At 43.0% G+C, this 20,893-nt stretch overlaps 1 protein-coding gene across 1 annotated transcript in view; it reads left to right on the top strand.

Annotated features, from left to right (window-relative positions):
• The window catches only part of DOCK11 (dedicator of cytokinesis 11), a 168,240-nt gene that overhangs the window by 23,606 nt on the left and 123,741 nt on the right, over positions 1–20,893 (top strand). The window contains 3 exon segments of the mRNA XM_073227341.1: positions 19,530–19,646; positions 19,730–19,819; positions 20,246–20,328. Of these exon segments, the coding sequence (XP_073083442.1) occupies positions 19,530–19,646; positions 19,730–19,819; positions 20,246–20,328 (290 nt within the window).

Genomic DNA, 20,893 nt, shown 5'->3' with positions numbered 1-20,893 from the left:
CTCCAAAGAAGATATACCAGTGGCCAACCAACACTAGCATGTGAAAAGACGTTCAGCATCATTAGGTAAATGCAAATTGAAACCAGTGCGGTACCTCTTCACACCCATTAGATGGCTGTTACCCAAAAAATGGGAAGTAACAGGTGTTGGAGAAAATGTGGAGACAGTGGAACCCTCGTGGATTGCTGGTGGGAATGTAAAATGATGTAGCTGCTTGGCCATAAAAAGAAAAGCTTGGCAAGTTCTTTGAGAATGTAAATATAAAATTACCATATGATCCAGCAAGTCCACTTCTAGGTACATAACCACAAGAACTGAAATCAGGGATTCATACAGATACTTGCACCCCAGTGTTCATATCAGCATAATTCACAATACTCAGAAGGTGGAATCAACCCAAATGTCCGTCAGCAGATAAGCAAAACATGGTGTATATGTACAGTGGAATATTATTCAGCTCCTAAAAGGAATGGAATTCTGACACATGCTACAATATGGACGAACCTTGAAAACATGCTAAGCGAAAGAAGCCAAACAGAAAAGGACAAGTATTGTATATTTCGACTTGTGTGAGGTACCCAGACTAGGCAAATTCATAGAGACAGAAAGCAGATGAGAGGTTCCCAGGGGCTGAGAGGAAGTGGGAAGGGGGAGTTAGTGTTTAATGGAAGCAGGTGGCGGCGATGGCCATACAGCAATGTTAAGTGTACTTAATGCCACTGAAGTACGCACTTAAACGGTAAATTTTGTTATGCATATTTTACCAGAATAAAACCCCAAATAAAATTGATATGTGTTTTTGGATATCAGCAGTACTTGTCTGTGCTAGAAAAAACTGGGGGAACAGAAAAGGAAAAAGAAGAATAATATCACCCGTAGTTCCACCACTCAGAATCCATAAATCTTTGTTTTCATCTGACCATGTTTACTTTCAACTATTCTCCCCTCATCAGTAAAAATGACTGTCACTTTCTACCACTTCCTGTAGAAGTGGGGCAGTAGCACCTACTGATTCCCTGGTGAAATGTTGGTGCCTTCAACAGTCCACAAACAGGAAAGAAAGGAAAAAGGCCTCTGAGTAGTGAAAAACCTAGCCGCCGAGGCAGGCATCTTGTCGGAAACCTTTCTGCCCTCAGCCGTGCCGTGGTTCTCAGGCCACGACCAACCACGACCGCATCGTGGCGGCAGCTGCTGGCAAGAGCACAGGGACCTAGGGTCATCGGGTCTGGCCCCCAGCCTCAGTGTTCAGAAAAGTATATATAAAAAAGCTTTTAAAGTCTTTGTCTTTCTCCTGCTACACACTGAGTCCCGGAGCAGCGTCCCGTTGAGCCACCCGTTCAAGTTCTCCTCATACTGAGCGTGGCTCTTGCTTTCTGAGCGGATGAGGGCTCTTGTCTCTTGCTTCCCCGCTCAGCTGACAGTCCGTTGATCACCCCGCCCCCGCCCCCACACACCCCCGGGACCTCGCAAAAGGAGCTCTGACCACGGGTCCCCGAGGGAGAGAAGGTGCGGAGGCAGTGCAAGGGCCTGCCTCCGCCGGTTTGCCTGACAGCCACCACCTACCTTGCTTGCTTACAGCTGCAGGTGGCTGCTCTCAGGCTGTGGCGTTTTTGAGAAAGCAGGGGCGAACCTCGGACCTGGCCAGACGCTGCCGCCTCTGCAGTAGATGCCGGTTGTGTTCCCAGCTTCCAGAGAGGCTTACCGGGCTGGGCCTGATTGCTCCTCACAAAAACTTCCAGTGGTCAGAGGAAAGAGGAAAGAAAAGAAGAGGCTCGGTGGCTTAGCAAGGGATGGGGCGATGAAAGAGAAAGCTGTTAAGCATTTCACTGGGCTCTGCTTTGAATTCTAGAAAGAGATTTATTTGCTTTCCTGCTTGAAAATGGGATATGATTTAAAATGTGGGACAAATGGACCTAAACGACAAGAAATCCTTCTGTTAACCCATCCTTTACTTATGTATGTATTTAAATCAGGGAAGCAATAATCCTGTTTTGCCAGAATTACCTTGCTTGGGCAATCTGTAGGCAGTGGCGGTGAGGTAATTACACTGACCTTCCTCCTTAAACACAGTGGAATTCCACATGGAAACAAGTGCCGGGGCCTTTGAATAACAGTCAAACACCTGAGGAGGCCACACACTTACTCCTCAATGTCATTGCTCAAAACACAGGGAATTTCCCTCAGAATGAGTCTATGAGCCATGTGAGCTGACCAGGACCTTCCTATGTAGTCCCACCTCATATGTATTTATTTTTATTATTTTATGTAGTTTTTTTATTCTTACGTATTATTTAAATGTATGTATTTTTAGAGGACGCCTGTATTTTGGTTATAAAGGAAAACTATCATTTAAAGAAACCTTGACTTCTAAAGGTTTGTGTTTAAGTCTATAATTACATCATTGTTGCAATTTTTTTCTTTTTTTTTTTTTCTTTCAGTTAGCATAGGTCCAGTCATGTTAGGCTAAAAGTTTCTCTTTCTTAGGCTGGGGCCTCACATGGCCTATTGAAACTCCTAGTATATTTAACACCATGTGGGTGAGAACTTATATAAGGATTTGCCTGTTTTCCCCTTGGAGTAGTCTGTCATGCCCAGAGCAAGTGCTCAGTAAATATTTCCAAGGTGGATGAGTCTTGGAAACCAAAGGACTTTTCGAACAATAGTCCCAAATTCTTTATATGCCAAGGTTTCTCTTATGTTCTTTGGAACGCTGTAACTTCTCAAAATCCCAATTTGGAAGGAGAAAAAAATAGAAAAGAGATGGAGGAACATCAAATAATAACTGGTTATCTATGGATGGGATTCAGAGTGACGTTTACTTTATATTTTTGGATTAAAAACTCTTCATTGAAGATGCATTACTTTTTTTTTTTTTGAGAGGGCATCTCATATTTATTGATCAAATGGTTGTTAACAACAATAAAATTCTGTATAGGGGACTCAATGCACAATCATTAATCAACCTCAAGCCTAATTCTCAACAGTCTCCAATCTTCTGAAGCACAACGAACAAGTTCTTATTCTTACATAGTGAATAAGTTCTTACATGGTGAACAGTGCAAGGGCAGTCATATCACAGAAACTTTCAGTTTTGATCACGCTGAAGATGCATTACTTTTGTAATTACGTGAAACCAATAAATCTTAACATGAAAATAATGTGACCTATTTATATGAAGTTAGAAAGACAGATCTTAACCTTTCCTGGATCAGACACTTTGAGATTCGGGAAAGCTCTGGAGCCTTTTCTTAGATAGATGTACGCATACACAACATTTTCCGTAATTTCAGAGTTTTACATCTCATGCAGCCCATCCAAACGATCACTTAACACCCCAGATTAGGGGCCACTTTGGGAATGGAGAAAGTAGCACCCGAAAAGGGGTTGACTTCCAAATAAGTGTTGAAAGATGTAGAGTTATGTGCACATTGTTACATCAAGGTGGGGACACGTGATTAAGTAGCACAGCCCGTGTATGTATCATCAGGCTGTGCATCAGGCCAGGCACAAGGTCCAGACTGAATTGAAAATGAAAGCAAGACAGGAATGCGCTGTTAGTACTGAAAGACAGGCAAGGGTTATGTTAGACTAGTTGAGAGGACTGCTGGGGAGAAGGTTTAGAGATTCATTCCTAGAAAAGACACAGTCTTGTCATGATGGCAGTGGTTTAGCCAGAGGCTATATAGGTAGAGGCCTGTAGAGGCACGGCTGTTGTCAGTCTAAGGTCTCAGGATGGCTTTTGCGTGGGATGTGGGTGAGCATTGCAAAATGGGGATGCTTAGATGAGGGCGTTGCTCCTTGCTAGTGCTTCCGGGCATGTGTGACAGGGCTTGCACTTTGGATTCATTTCAGGGGAGGGAGCAAGAAAATGTACCTGTGGGCATATTCAGCACACACAGTAAATGCGAGCTCAAGGGAGGAGGGAGGATTCCAGAGAGGTTGCTCTTAGGAGGAAGTTTGGCAGCGGGAAAACTGTTACCAGCACAAGTGGGGTTTTGCCTGAGTCATCAATGCACAAGCAACATGATGTTCTGTCTACTGACACATTTCTTCATGTAGGTGTGCCCGGTTCTATGAAAACTTCATATATGACTTTGCGAATTGACCAAAAGAGAAATTAATGAGTGATGATGAGTCATGTTACTACAATGTTCAGTAGTAGGGCTCCTTTGGTCAGTCACCCAGCTGTACGTATTTCAGTGAGTGGTTTGTAGATTGTGGTCATCTTGAAAAATTGGAAGAGGCAGAAGATCGTAGTCCTGAGGGTTAGAAAGATACTGAAAATGGATTCATAATCTGTTCTTTTCATCATTCAAGATAAAATGGTGAGCAGTGAATAAGACAAGACTCTGTAATCACAGTTTTCCTTCTGGTTGTGGGGAGAGACAGAAAAGGAAATGGATGGGCCCTGGCCTTAGTACCTCGTGATAGGGCTAGGATGGGGACAGAAATAACAGGGATTAGCCTTGGGTTTGAGGTGGAGGTGGCACTGGGTAGGAGGGGTGGTCCTTTGTACCTAGACAGATCAGATCGGCAGCATGGTGAGTTTAGGGTGGGGTTGGAGAATTGGCAGGGAGGGGTCAGGATCAGCAAAGGTGGGATAACAGGGTCCATTAGGGGATCTGCCCCCCCCCCCCGCCCCCCCCCCCCCCGTGGTTGGAGGGCCTGCGCTGGAGGCCAGATACATAAGCCTTGCTAAACTGAGTTTTTTTTCTGCTTGCTATGATGAGCCATTTAGGGGCTTAAACCAAAAAACAATTGTGATCCAACCTACGTTTCTACAGAGGTTTAACCATTTTGGATCAAATTAGCCATTGAGAGGTGTTGGAGATAAATTAAATGCAGATTGGCAGCTGATCTCTTCAAAATGAGATGTTTAGGCTAATCTCTGTCTCACAAGGAAGATGCAAGTATATTTCTGTTTTTTTAAAGAAAGGCTCTTTACATAAACAGAGGTCTCACTTTACTTTCCTCTGTAGTCTTGTATACAAGTATAATGAGTAGTTTTCCATAATTCAGTGTATTGCTCCTGGAAAATGTAGACAATGGGGCAAATTTTCAGCCTATGCTGTCATTTTATGGATTAGTTTCCATTGGCGCTGACCTTCTGGCTTTCAGTGCATAAGTATGAGTAAAACATCTGTTCCTGTCATTCCCGTGCTTAAAAACCTTTGCTGGCTCCCCATCACCTACACCAGGAATCAGTCCAAACTCGTTGCCTTGGCATACGTGGCCCTCCATACACGTGTCTTCCAGCTCATCCTATTTCTTCCTATTCTGAACGTCCCCAGACTCTGCTGAACACAGGCTTTTGTTTTGTTTATCCATGCAGTTACTTACGCTCTTCTAATGCCTTTATTCTCCTGGCCTGCCCTGGGCATTTTTATTCATATTCAGTCCTTCAAGACTCTGCGCAGTGTGCTATCTCCTCGCTCCTCCTTCAGCAGGGGAATTACTCTCTGCCTCACCTGCATCCCCACAGCCCTCTGTCCCAGGTCAAGGTCCTCAGCACATGGTATTTTAACTGTGTAGGGGTCTGTCTTTCCCTGAAGACTATGAGTTTGTGAAGGGCAGGGCCCACATCTTGGCCAACCTGGTTTTCCTCAACTTTGTAGCCCACTGCCTTGCACATGGTCCATACTCAGGGACTTACAGATCTAAGGTGTGTGTTTTGCATTTCTGTTTATAAGAGCTCCAGAAGAGCCCTCGGGGAATGACGGCAGCAAGCCTCACTATTGTACCAGGCCAGTCAGTGGCGTCTGGCTGCAGGGGAGGGTCCTGTCCTCAAGACCCTGACACCTAACTGTTCTAGTGAGGAGCAGCATGGTTCCTGTCCTGGGAGCTCATCTTTTACTAAATATTGGAGGGATTTTTTTAGGTATCAGGAAGTGAAAGTGGATAGGTTACTTACTTTTTTTTAGTTTTCTTAATAGCTTTGTTGAGCTATAATTTGCATACCATAGGAGACACCCATTTAAAGTGTATATTTCAGTGGTTTTTACTATATTCACAGATATGTGCCACTGTCACCACAATCAGTTTTAGAGCATTTTATCACTTCAAGGTTATTAAGACATTCAAAAAGCTTTCATGCGAGGGGGGGGGGGGGGGGAGGGGTCAGCTGCGAAGACTTTGAAATGATATCTGCGGTGATGGGGAGGGGGGTTGGTCATAGGTAGGAAGGGGAATTGGTTTACAGAGGGAAACTAAGATAATAGATAGGGCAGGCGTTTTTTGTTTTTGTTTTTTTTTTTCCCCAGAGAAAGATGTGTAAAAAAGCTAAACACCCAAAGGGCGGGTACCCGAGGATGCTGGTTTGATTTAACACCCTTTCCGAAAAGTTCAGAGACGCCAAGCTATACAAGTTGTACTGCAGTGAGATCCCCTAAGGCTGGATAACGTGAACTGGAAAGGGAGAGAGCTAAGTTTAGATGAACAAGAGCTGGGGAAATAATTGAAACTTACTAATAGGAGGGCAGACTCTGAGCTTGATTAGACTCGGTTAAAGCAACATGAGTTGCTGGATTGTAGACTGGATACCAAAGAACACTCCCCCAGGGGTGCATGAGGGCTAACAGGGCAGCAATGTGGGGCATGGTCAGGAAGAGTTCCACCAACCACGTAAAGTCTCCTGCTTCCCCTGAAGACAGAACCCAGGTGTGCCTGATTAATCATGAGTGGGTAAATAGGATAACTACAGATCAGGTCACCATATCCTGGAATACAATACTGAGAACTGTGGCCTCTCCTGACATTTTAAAGAGGTAACCTTAAGAAAAGTCAAAGGAACAATCACTTGATTTACTTCAAGTAGCTTTCAGAATGTATTATCTCATGAAGTGGCATAGACTGAAAATACTGATAATGATAGGTTCAAAAAAGGCAGAGAATTTCAGTTCGTGGGTAGATCCAACATGGCCAGTTATGGAAGACGAAAGTATTTGTGGAAAGGTGTATTTTTGCCCCTTAAGCTTGAATTTCACAATGGGGCCCACTGATTTTCTGTATTGCATTATCAGGAGCAGATTAACGGGTGGGTAGACCAGTGGTCGGACCAGTATGGAAAAGGCTGTGTGGCTGCTTTACAGATTACTGAGCTTTTGTGACTAAATGGGCTTGTGTTGCTGTGTTCAGATGACGCAAACAGGACCTTTAGGTTTTTATGTTTTCATTGAATGTTATTAATCTAGCTGGCTAAATCCACATAGCTATAGAACGTCAGTGCACTTCACATTTTGTTCTCTTTAAGAATGTGAGGTATGTTAATGGTTCTGTTTATAAAACTCAGGAAGAAGTCGAGATTTCTTTGTGTTCCAAGTGTGCAGTGTGCACCTGGATCCAAGGCAGGTCATAAATTAGTTAGTGGGCACAGAAAGATTTCGCCATGCATGAATGAGTTATCTGCAATGATTTTGTATGTCTATGGGAATTTGTTAAATTTTTTGATTTGTTAGAAAGAAAGCCATTATGCATAGCCAAGGTGCATTTTTTTCTTTTGTCCATTAATGCTTTGCTGAAGAATAGAAACAGTGTTTTTTTTTCTAGTTTTCAAAAGATACTTTGCCATTGTCTCAATTTATTCCAGACTTTGCTTTCATTTTACCTTGTTTGCCTTCTCTTTGAGTCATTTAAATGCATATTAGCCCAAAGTGGACCCCAAAAGCCAGGAGTGATTGAATTCAAATCAGTTCCTACCTGTCAGCCAGCATATGGTGTAAAGTTATAATTATTGGTTAAAATGAAGTTGTGGGGTGTAGAGCTCATCAGAATTCTTAATTTGTAGTCATCTAGATTATTTGTGTAATATTTGAGTTGGCTGTCATGAAAAGCACTGGTTAGCTGAGTTTGAACTAATCATATGTATTGGGCAACACTGTAACATGTCCAGAGTATCTCCCCTGGCTGTAGTACATTTGCATATCCTCAGGGGAGGAGAGAAGTTCATCTCCTTGTCAGTGGGTAATTAACTGGGCAACCAAGGGCGGTGTCTGAACCTGAGAGTTTAAGGGGAGGGGCTGGCTTGCTAGCTTGTTTGCTTCTTCAGGAGAAGAGGACAGAGGTGGCCCTGGACTGCAGTTTATAAGCAATAAATGGGTTTTAAACTTATTTCTCCCTCTGACTGATTTCGGTTTTTAGAGGTATTTTGCCCCGGGCTTTCCTCTCCCCGGACTTACATTCTGGCGGTAGTGGACAGGATTCCTCTGAACCCAAAATGTTATAATGGGTGCGACCTTTGGGAGGGCCGTCCCTAGAAATGATGGGGAGAAGTGGCGCTCGCACCGAGGGACGTGTGTCTACACTCGTGTAGTCGCGGAGGCACCACCACCGCTGCTGGCCGTGGCGACCCCGGCCCGGGGCCCGAGCCTAAGGCTACTGCTTCTGCCACTGCTGCTGCTCCTGCTGCCGGCCGGGGCCTGGTCACAACTATGGAAAGGAGCAGAGGGTCCGGGTCACCTCGATAGAGAAGCAACTGGCTGCTGTGTACCACGCCTTGCTGGCTACGGAGCCCATCGCCGGAACAGCTCCAACCAAGGCAATAACCACCTATCTCATCACGGGGTGGGTGAGAGACTGGACCCAAAGACCACGGAGAGGTGTGGCAGACACGTACCGTATATCATGTGACTGGCCATTTGCCTTTGGCATCCCCAGGGAGTGATGAAGCAGATGCATTGGCCCAGGTGCTCTGGCTAGAAGGAAAGCCTGCCTCTGATGTGGCCCCATGGCTACATCAGTGTTTGTTGCACGTGGGGCAAAAGACAATGTGGGCTGTAGGCCCTCGGTGGGGGGGCTTGCCATTGACCTTTGTAGAAGTCAGCCAAGCCTGGAAGGAGTGCCCTGCACGTCGTGCAGATCAGCAAGCCACCAAGAGGGGCCGCAAGCGTCTCTTTGCAGCCTATGGCTGGTTCGCGGGTGACTGAGAGCGATCAAGGCACCCACTTTATTGGACATGCATTGCAAGGATGGGTGCAGCAATTAGGAGTAAAATGGATGTGGCCTTGGACATTTCAACACATGGATTGGCGATGGCTGGCTCTTCTGGCACCTTGGGGAAAAGGCCTGGGAGCTGGCCTCCTGTGTATTCCTGTGTATCCCTAGAAATGATGGGGAGACGTGGCCCCCCTACAATCACGGTTATTTGCTTCTGCAGTCCTTGTGGCTTGGCCGTGCCCCTTGGCTGCAGCTGCTGCGTGATGGCTGGAATGGACGGGCTATGGACTTAATCTCCATGGAACTTTGAACCTAACTGAATCCTCTGGCTTGAGGATTGTCATAATTTTATTGCTGTTGCTATTGTTGTGTCATTAGTCTGGTCACAGTGCTCCAGTTTTCTCACCCAGGGACCGTTGCGGAAGAAGGGGAATGAGTAGATTGTAAGGTGAGATTTCTGGAGGGGTGGCCTGTGGGTAAAATTGTAGCATTTCCAGAATACGTCGCCTGGCTTTGGTGCATTTGCATATCCTCAGGGGTGCAGAGAAGTTCATCTCCTTCTCCGTGACAGTGTGTAATTACCTGGGCAACCAAGGGCAGTGTCTGAACCTGAGAGTTCAAGGGGAGGGGCTGGCTTGCTGGCTTGTTTGCTTCTTCAGGAGAAGAGGACAGAGATGGCCCTGGACTGCAGTTTGTAAGCAGTAAATGGGTTTTCAACTTCTTATTTCTCCCTTTGACTGATTTCGGTTTTTAGAGGTATTTTGCCCTGGAATTTCCTCTCCCCGGACTTACATGTATGTATACAGACTTGTTTTATTTTGTGATTTAATAAAAAAATGTATAAATTCACTGTCAGTTTTTAAAAAGAGTCCTTGAGTTTATATAAGTAGCTAGATAGACTTGGAAGAGGGAAGCAATTTGGCATTTAGGAAGATTTCTCCATATGTGAAGACTCTAAAGAGAAGGAAAATGAGTTTTATTTTTTCCTCATTGTTTCTATGTTAGATTTAAATACATTTAAAATCTCATTTTGCTGATTCTTGGAACAGTGAGTTGTTCCTAAGTTAAAACTGGGATCTGAAAATCAATTTGCAAGTGTTAGCAGTGACTTGTCCCTTTCTCCTTGTGTGCTGCCACTTTGGCTTGGAAGGCGAAGAACGTGTAAGATCAGTCTCTGTGTTATCTAGCTGCTTATCCCTCATGAACTACAAAGGCGTCTGGCTTTGTTGTTCTCACGGCTCTCCTCTAGGTCCTGGGGAGGGTACCGACACGGTCCCTTGACAGTATCTTACTGTTGTTTTTTTGTAATTTGATTCTTACCGTCTTGAAGTTGAATCTGCCCACTCTTTTCCCCACAGTAATAGACCTGAGGTGCTAATCCCTTGCTCATCCATGTCAAATGCTAAATTGGAAGCAACAGCTTAGAAATGTAAAACTCCTTATCCAATTATACTACAAGCTCTCTTAACCTGTCATGCTCAGTATCATCAGGGTGGGAGAAGGCAAGATCTCATTTTGTTAAAGATGATAGTGTAGTCTGAGTAAGCGTTAGCAAATCCTAAAATGCAAAAGCCATCCAAGGAAACAAAAGACGAGGTAGGAGCGAGGGTGGGGAAGTATTTTCGTTTTGGTAAGCTCAGGGCACATAGGTTTATGTGTGTCATGGTTAAGAGCACTGGCTGTGGAGTCCATCAGACAGAGATTTGATTCCTACCTCGCTAATGTGTGACAGTGGACCTGCCTGAGCCTCAGTCTCCTCGTCTGTAAAATAGGCTTAATGAAAGACCCTCCCTTGCAGGGTTTTGGAAAGAATGAAATCAGTGACTAGGTATAAAATGCTTAACTTGGTATATAGTCACTCTCAGTATAAGTGGTAAAGGCACTGCCCCCCACCCCGCCCCCTGGCATGTTAATGATCCAGCTGAGGAGGCTGATAGGCAAACCGCACACAAAGGAGCTAGGTGCTAAATATGAGTAAATGCCACAGACTTTGATAAAGACAATAAAGGCTGTAGGAGAGAGAGGTTGGAGGTCCGGCCATGACAGGAGTAACTTGAGCCAAGGTGGGCATCAGGAATGAAATGGTCTTGTGAAAAGTATGATTTTTCCACTGCTTTAAGAAAGGTCATTGTCTCAAATACAATTTGTATGTGGGTTTTCATGCCAAGATTTGCCCTGAAAAACAGTTTTTATTAAAATATGTTCATGTCTCTTCTGCCAGGTTGGGTGGTACTGACTGAAAAGATGGGCTTCTCTCCCCTAGCGTCATCATCAGATTATATCAACTCAAAGCTTCTTCAGTACTTGGAGTTCCTATTGGGAAAGGGGGGTGGGGGGGGGAAATGACCTGGTGAAATGTGATCATGTGATTTAGAAAAGACAGAACCGTAGCAAAGTCAGATACTGTTTATTTCAATGTGAAAGTCCTTGCAGTTCTGGTTCCTTTGTTGCCATGCCTGGAGGGTCCCCTTGTAGAAATCTGTACTCTTCAGTGGTGAAATTTCACTCCTCTCTTAGTCCCAGCGCGAATTTGCTGCTCCTCCTCCTCACACACCACTCTCAACCGTTACCTGGTCTCTGATCTTAGAGTTTATCAACAAAGGTAGAAGACAAGATGAAATGACCCGACACCACAGATGCACAACAGGCGAAGTTCTAATGATTGATAGGAATGTGAATAGATGGGCTCCCACACTTCAGCATGTCCACTGCTTGTGCAGTTGCTTTGTGGGAAGAAGATAAGCCTATCAGAGGGCAAGACAGGTATGCACGGAAGCCCAGTGGGGCTTTAGGTTACAGCAGTCCCTGTGATCAACTTGAACTGCTCGGGTTTATCTGCCTTGCCCACTAGGCTGTGAGCTTCCCAGAGCAGGGTCTGGTTCTTTTACATCTTTGCAGTACTAGGTGCTAGCACGGGGCCTAGACCTTAGGAGGGACTTGATAAATGTGCCTTACACCAAACTCACTTTCTTTTCCGCATTGCTGGAAATTGCATGCCCGCAGTGGCCATTTTGAGTACAAAGTGTTACTTTAGGATATTCTCTGTGGAGAAAGCACTCTAAACTCCGCTACAGATGTCTGAAACAAAAGGGGAGCTGAGTACCTAGGGGGTGGGGGGGTGGGGGGGGGGTTGGGGAAATTCCCAAGGGAGGGAGCTGGAGGAGTGATGAGAAGGAGACACTCGCTGAGTAACCCTGTCTTTTTGAGTATGTACTTCTTACCCAAGATGGGGGTTACTTTCAGGAAGAATATCTTCAGATGTCATGGAAATAGTAGTCTAATCGCAATACTATAAACTGAAGTTCTAACTTTTGGGTTAAATTACCCTCTTTCTTAAACCCGTGGCGGCCATGCTCCCCCTCGCCCTGAAACCGCCTTTGGAGAATGGGGTGGGAGTCACGGCCGTGCAGGGAGGTTTTTGAATTGGCTCTGTGCCCCACTGCTCAGCTTTTTGCCTGCTCTCTGGTCTCCCTCTCAGTGAGCTACAGGAGAGATTCTGCAAAAAGCCAGTGTTCGCTTTAGATTTGCAGAAGAGACATTCTTAGAATTCTTCAGGAGAACTAGTTTCTAAAGTAAAAGATTTACCGGTAAACTAATGACCTTTGGTGTAATGTCCAAGCAGAAGTAACCCAGGCTGTTTCGCATTGTTGACAGAGAAATATTATGTGATTATATTGGTTTTTAAATGAAATTGAAATGATATGATTCAGTTTTCTAATGATAGCATAAATAAGCCTGCTAGGAATGCGTGCTTTTAAATACATGAATGGTCGGGATGGCTGAATTTATACATGCATGTACATATTTATCTTAGGATCTCATGCATGGTTTTCTATTTATACATACATAGTTAAGATCTCGAAAGGTCATTCCTCTGTCTAGCAAATGTAGAGGAACCACCACAAAATCGTGAAGTCTAAGTATTTGATTCTGTCAGTGACTCCCAGTTAGGATCCATAGTTTCCTTTCTTTGGACCAAGAAGCAGACTGTAACCAAATCTGTACTGTTGTCTGTCTTTTCTGTGTTAGAAATGGGAAGGTCACCTCAGTTTGTAGAATCATGCATTCTTCCCAGTTAGGGTTTACAGCCTGGACGTCCATTTAGATTTGGTCCTTAGTGAGCTGAAGTCAGCCTGGAAGAAGTGCATTTTGTTCACACTGCGGTACCAGGACTGAGATTTTGAATTTAACTTTATTAGAAATTAGGAAAATACCCATTTTTCCTTTCCAGGGGCGGTAGAAAGCTTACTATTTCAACACATGTATTTCCGTGAAGAAGAGATTTGATTTGAACAAAAAATAAAGTGTAGGATAGCGCAGAAGGTGTGCCCAAAATCTTGAAGGTTGTTTGTGAATAAGTTTGATTTTCGGAAACACTGCTAAGAAAAATGAGCAGGAGTTGGAAGACCTAGCTTTGAATTCTGGTTCTGCTGTTGGATGTAGACAGCTGAACTTAAGCCTCTGAGCCAATTTCATGCATAACGTTGAGATGATGGTATTTGCCTTCTCTACTTGAGAGGTAGAAATAGGTAAGAAAAATTTGGTAAGGAATAGGTAGGATATATATATATTAAAAGTGCTTCTTAAGACTGCAAAGCAATCTTCAAGGGAAACAACAACCAAGAAACATAGTTATTATCTTACTAGCAAGTTATTTCAAGACTGCTTAGTGAGTGAGAACTTTCAAAGGCAAACCGGTGGTTTTTTTGTTTTGTTTTGTTTTGTTTTGTTTTGTTTTGTTTTGTTTTGTTTTGTTTTGTTTTGTTTGTTTTGTTTTGTTTTGTTTTCTTCATGGTGAAAACGGCATCGGTTCCAGATTGAGGTTGACAGTTTTCCCGTCACTACTTGGGAAGAGAAGACTGAAACATATGCTTGCTTGTCCAGATTGTTTAAATGCCTTGCCTTTTACTTAACATGGCTATATGACCGTAGAGACGTACACAGTGGGACCTTGCTGTTGGATTTGACTGTTTATTAAGTAGCATTTATTTATTTATTTTTTTGAGAGGGCATCTCTCATATTTATTGATCAAATGGTTGTTAACAACAATAAAATTCAGTATAGGGGGGTCAATGCTCAATGTACAATCATTAATCCATCTCAAGTCTAATTCTCGTCAGTCTCCAATCTTCTGAAGCATAACGAACAAGTTCTTACATGGTGAACGAATTCTTACAGAGTGAATAAATTCTTACATGGTGAACAGTACAAGGGCATTCATCACAGAAACTTTCGGTTTTGATCACGCATTATGACCTATAAACAGTCAGGTCAAATATGAATATTCGTTTGATTTTTGTACTTGATTTATATGTTGATCCCACATTTCTCCCTTTCTTCTTCTTATTTTTTTATTTTTTATTTTTTTTTTGAGAGGGCATCTCTCATATTTATTGATCAAATGGTTGTTAACAACAATAAAATTCAGTATAGGGGGGTCAATGCTCAATGTACAATCATTAATCCATCTCAAGCCTAATTCTCGTCAGTCTCCAATCTTCTGAAGCATAACGAACAAGTTCTTACATGGTGAACGAATTCTTACAGAGTGAATAAATTCTTACATGGTGAACAGTACAAGGGCATTCATCACAGAAACTTTCGGTTTTGATCATGCAATATGACCTATAAACCATCAGGTCAAATATGAATATTCATTTGATTTTTGTACTTGATTTATATGTTGATCCCACATTTCTCCTATTATTATTATTATTTTTATTTTTAATAAAATGCTGAAGTGGTAGGTAGATGCAAGATAAAGGTAGAAAACATAGTTTAGTGCTGTAAGAAGGCAAATGTAGATGATCAGATGATCAGGTGTGTGCCTATGGACTAAGTATTAATCCAGGCTAGACAAGGGCAGCAAAACATCCACGGATGCAGAAGATTTCTCTCAAAGCAGGGGGGGGGGTGTGAGGTTCTGAGCCTCACCTCTGTTGATCCCCAAATTCTCACCTGATGGCCCCCCTGCGACTGTGCCTGTCTTAGGTTGTTCCTCCCTTGAGGAATCTTACCCGTCTCTGGCTAACCAGTCATCTTCCGGGGCCATACAGGGAAATGTAAAGTTGGTAAGTGAGAGAGAAGCCATATTGTTTGAAAAGGTTAGCTTTTTATTTCTTTGCAGATTTATGCCCTGTGGCTTCTATGCCCAGCACTTGTCTCGAGGTATCTTTACCACCTGGAGGAATTATGATACTCGGTAAATTCGATATGAGGCACGAATTCTATTTAAGGGTTGTAATTAGGAAGAAAGAAGAAAAGCTACAGATGTAGCATATGGAAGGAAACATGGGAGGATTGATTATTTCTTTGACATATCTTCTTGTACAGTACCTTAAGTATGCATAGGTTTTAAACTACTAACTAATTTGCACACACATATTAACATAATAGGAATACGGTGACATAAACAAAGCAAATCTATAATTACCATCCATCTCCAGTGAAGCCAAGAAAACCATTTAGGCACCCTAGGCATTTGTGAAAATTTGTCTATGATATGATGGATATTGTCCAACTGAAGTAGCATTTATTTTGACAAAAGAGTTTTCTTGAGTTCTGGAAAAGCACCTTTTCAGGCCAGGCAGTGTGTCAACTACTAGCAGGAAGGAAGCATAGCAAACCTGAGAGAAAGACTCTTGTTGTGGGTGATAGCAGCTCTATTTATTTAGCTATACATCTAATAATAAATGATAAAGCTGAATAGGAAAGTTAGATAAGGGAGATATGTTCTAGAGTGCAGGGCAAAGCCACTGTGAAATCATGATAATTCTAAAAAGTGAAGGTTCTCCAAGTCTCTGTTGCCAACAGAGTTACAGCTAAATGCTCCTGGAAGGGAAATGGAGGGGGTATGGTTTTTTGGTGCTGGCTCCTCTTGTAGCTTCTCTCTTCAGCTTCCAGTTTGAATTGTGCTTTTAATGCCTGCTGGGGAGAGGGGTGGAGAAAAACAATGAGATCGAAGGCAGGTGAGGGGGGCACTCAGTCCTTCATCCTTTTATTATAGAGATGAAGCCTGATTCACAGACCTAAGTCTTCTGTTAGGGGAACCTTTGTGGGACCCAGAATAGCCACTCCAACTTTTTCTACAATCAGGGTACCCCTGACAAAGGAAAGATGAATGAAGACCCAGAGCGCTTAGTTTCAGCAGTTTTAAATGAAAAGGGGAAACCTTGTTTCCTAACATGAGTATGTGACTTCCAAAACACATGGAGAGAGCTGTAAGTTTCATTTTCAGAAGGCACATACTGTGCGTTTAAAAAATGATTCATTTGGACATACGCTTTTTCGTATTAATCGGACAACTCCATTAGAAAACTTAAGGAGGATTTTGCATTTCTTTTTCAAAGTTACTTGGAGCAGGCACTTGAGAAATTATTGTACAGAGAGATTAACAGGTGCTAAATCAACAGGTTAAACATTGAAACTTGAAGACTGTTTTTTTTCAGTGTGCGTTGAGAGGGTAGTTGGCACCAAAAGCAAGACTTGGAAAGTATTTTCAGTGCCTAAGAAAGGCTTGCTGCCTTAGATGGAGCTTTATGCATTTAACTGCTCTGAGAAATTGCAGACTGTGAATATTAGACGTGGAATATGGGGTCACAGAGCCCTTTCACTTGGGTCCATGAAAACACAGTGGATTTGGAACAAGGTGTGTGTTTGGTGGTGGTGGTGGGGGGGGGCAGGGCTCAAATTTTACTTTCAGAAAATCTAAGTTCCCAAATAGGAATATTTTCCATTTCCACTCATTTGGCGCTAGTATTCATAGATGTGATAGAGATGATCAGCTTGATTTGATCTCATGGGTCTACAAATCTAAATTTAAGACTTGAAGTATATTTTTGTTAGGATATTTTCCACCAGCTTTACTGAGGTACAATTGAAAAAATAAACTTGTATGTATTTAAAAGTGTACAGGGTGATGATTTAATATATGTATACACTGTGAAATGATGGCTGCTATCAAGTTAGTTAACATGTCTATCCCCTTACGTAGTTACTTTTCTTGTTGTTAACACTTAAGGTCTTTTAGCAAATTTAAAGTATTCAGCACAGTATTATTAACTATAGTCCCCATGCTGTACATTAGCTCTTCAGAGTTTATTCATCTTATAACTGGAACTTTGTACCCTTTCACCAACATCTCCCCTTTTCCCTCATCCCCCAGCCCTTGGCAAGAGGGCTTTAATTACTGCATTCTCCTTTTTTGTGTGTCAGATTTCACATTGTGGGTAAAATTGCAACATTTCCAGAGTATCTCTCCTCGCTTTAGTGCATCTGCATATCCTCGGGGGTGGAGAGAAGTTCATCTCCTTGTCACTGGGTAATTAACTGGACTACCGAGGGCGAGTCTGAACCTGAGAGTTGAAGGGGAGGGGCTTCCTCCCTCCCTCCCTCCCTCCCTCCCTTCCTCCCTTCCTCCCTCCCTCCCTCCCTCCCTCCTTCCCTCCCTTCCCTCCCTTCCCTCCTTCCCTCCGCAGTGGAGCAGGGGAGAGAGACATGGCGCTGGACTGCAGTTTGTAAGCAATAAACGGGCTTTAAACTTTATCTCTCCCTTTGACTGATTTCGGTTTTTAGAGGCATTTTGCCCCGGGATTTCCTTTCCCCGGACTTACACACCATATAAATGCTGGTATACATTACTTGTCTTTCTCTCCCTGACTTATTTCACTTATCATAATGCCCTCCGGGTTCATTCCATGTCGTTGCCAATAGCAGGGTGCCCTTCTTTCTCATGGGTGAATTATATTTAGTTGCATGTGTGTACGTACACACACACATATATGCAGTTAAATACACACACACACACACACACACACACACACACACACACATTTTCTTCGTCCATTCATCTGTTGATAGATACTTCAGTTTTTTCCCTATCTGGGCTATTGTGAATGATGTTGCTGTAAACATGGGGGTGCAGAAAGCTCTTTGAGATACTGATTTCATTTCCTTTGGATATGTACTCTGAAGTGCGACTGCTGGATCATATGGTAGTTTTAGTTTGAATTTCATGAGGAATCTCTGTAGTGTTTTGTTACTAGGATCTCTTAGACTTGTTGAACCTTAGACTTGTTGAACACTGATGCTCATGGGTTAGAGTGGCTTACTCTAATCTTTAATCTTGTAGAGGGAACTCAGAGATGCCCTTCAGATACGGAACTGCATTATAGCTGTGATGTTACTATGAGCCATGTATAAAAACTGTTCTCCCAGAGGATTGTGTGCGTATACTATACTGGGGACCGCTTCAAATACTGTGTGTGTAAATACAACTCTAATTCCACTAAGATACTAAACTAAGATTTAGTATATCTTACATTCAGGTTTTCTTTATGCAGTTTTTATTATAAAAATTTTAAGAGAAACAGTTCGATTTAAATAAGATTATTATTAGGAATCACTAATATATATACCCACCTTGATTTAGAATAGTGTGTCAAGACATGGTACTGGTAGAATCTGAATATGCCAAAGTTCTTTCAACAGTTAAGGATTGTATGCCTGCCACGTGCCAGGTACTGGGCTAGGTGCTGGGGTTATAACAGTGGACAAAATAAAGGAAAATCTCTGCCCTCGAATAGGTGGAGAGGTAAAATAGACGGCGTATTAATTAGATGGTGGTAAGTTCATTGAAGGAAAAGATGGTAGGAAGGTAGGTGGTGAGAACCTTTTCCAAGGTCAGTGTCTTGCACATCAGTACCTTCGTGTATTTCTGAGGAGAGGGAAAGCTCATGAGGTAGAAAGAACAGAGCCTTTGTAGTCACAGACCGAGGATTGCGTGGCGGATCTGAAGGGGGCCAGGTTACTTAACCTGACCGAGTCCAGGGTTTCCTCACCTGTAAAATGGGAGGAGTTAAACCTATTTCATAGTGTTCTTACGAGTATCACATGAGAAAATGTAGAGAAAGCATTGGCACAGTGCCTGGCCTATAGAAATAGTTCAGTAAATGCTAACTATGATTACTCTTATTAATAAATCGTGCCCTCATTTCTCAGAGTCACTGACCTTGCTCTTTGTAACCTTAGCCTCAGGCTGGGGCCCTACCATCAATGGCCAGGTCGCCTGGAAGTCTGACAGGATCCACTGACTTTGCCACCTCGAACCTCACCCTTTTGATGCCCTGCCCACTGGATCAAGCATCTCCAGGACCCATGCTTGCCCCAGCTCCGCTGGACCCTGGTACCATCCGTTGGATGGCGTCCCTCGTATAGCAGAGGCACATACATGTTGCTATTCCTCCCCTTCAGTTAACAAGTGAATAGTTCATAGTCAGTAGTATCAACTGACAGGCTTCCAAATGTACCAATTTCTGTTTCACCTTAAATTCATTAAATTCTTGGAAGGCACATGGATCGGCAGAGTGCAGTGCTATCTCTCCAGAACTCTTGTCTTGAGCAGAGAAGCTCGTGGGTGTATGTGTTTGTGGTGTGTGTAAAGTCATGGAAAATATTTCTCTTGGGAAAGTGACTCCTTTAAGTGCTTGTTACCATCAATAATCCCTTCTTTTGTGAAATAAGGAATCTTCAGCACATGGAGAGGAATTCGTCTCGTGTGAGTTTGACTGTATTAACTTTATTTTTGTCTTCTATTAAGGAAAAGACCAAAATTGTTGAGCCCTTGGACTATGAGAATGTTATCACCCAACGAAAAACCCAGATTTACAGCGACCCCCTCAGAGACCTGCTTATGTTTCCGATGGAAGATATATCTGTGAGTTCAAAAACATGTCTTTAAAGAGAAGAACTGTTCTTTGCAAGCCGGTTCTTACAGCAAGAATGTTCCTTGTCTTTTAGATCTCAGTGATAAATCGTCAGCACAGAACAGTGCAGTCCACTGTACCAGAAGATGCTGAGGAAAGGGCCCAGAGTTTGTTTGTCAAAGAGGTAAGACCCTCAGAGGCAGGCCCCAGGGGAACATTCATCATATCCAGATAAATTTTCTTTCTTTAACGTAAGTGGAAAATAAAATTACTGTAACTCAGCTGACCTACATAACAAGTCTGTGTGATGTGCTACCAAGGAGACAGCTTATGTATGTACTCTCCCAAGCAGCACATGGTCTTTGTTTCTCTTCTTTTGGATTTAAATACTTTCTGGTCTTGGAGTTTAAGTTCAAAAGGGCCTATTGGGATTGGGATTTATAGCTGCCGTTGGTCTGGGGAGACACACTTAATCCCCAAAGGAAGATCCCAGTACCACCATTTCCCAGATGATTTTTAAATGCCTGTCAGCTTATTACTAGACTTTAAAAAACTGGATATATGTGTATTCTCCCTACATTTCAAGTAAAAGATTCCTGTTTTCTTTCAGTGTATTAAAACCTATAGCACAGATTGGCATGTGGTAAACTACAAGTATGAAGACTTCTCTGGGGACTTTCGAATGTTGCCATGGTAAGTTTAGAATTCAAGGGAAACCTTCAAGAGGAGAGAGATTAAACATTTTACCTTTTTTTTTTTGAAGCCACTTGTGAAACCTGTGTTCTAATTTATAATAAAGAAGAGCCTCAAACACCCAAGCATATTTGGTAAATACATTGGGGGTGACTGAGTATGTTTTAACTTGGCTACCTGAAATTCTTGGCCAAAAAGTGTGAGTTCACTTTTTGGCTTTGGTGTATGTATGTTGACCATCAAGTCATCTTCATTCGATTCTGGATAATGCAGTGAGCATTTTCCAGTGGTGTCAGTGAGGAAACTACAAGGTTCAGTTTGATGACCCCAGACCTCCCTTGACAAAAGTGCATCTCTGGAAGTTGACGTGTGGGCCCGTCCTGAGCACACTGGCCCAGGAGCCAGACTGTCAGGCTTCAAATTGTATTTCTGCCACTTACTAGCCTCGGGCCAGTCACTCAGTCTACTGGAGCCCTCCCTTTTCTCGTCTATGATACTGCTAACCCCAGAAGAGAATCTTGGGGAGGAATAAGACCGTAGCCTTCTCGTAATTCTTAAAGCACTT

Source organism: Manis javanica, chromosome X, assembly GCF_040802235.1.
Source record: "Manis javanica isolate MJ-LG chromosome X, MJ_LKY, whole genome shotgun sequence".
Lineage (NCBI taxonomy): Eukaryota > Metazoa > Chordata > Mammalia > Pholidota > Manidae > Manis > Manis javanica.
This window is presented reverse-complemented; position numbering and strand designations above follow the sequence as displayed.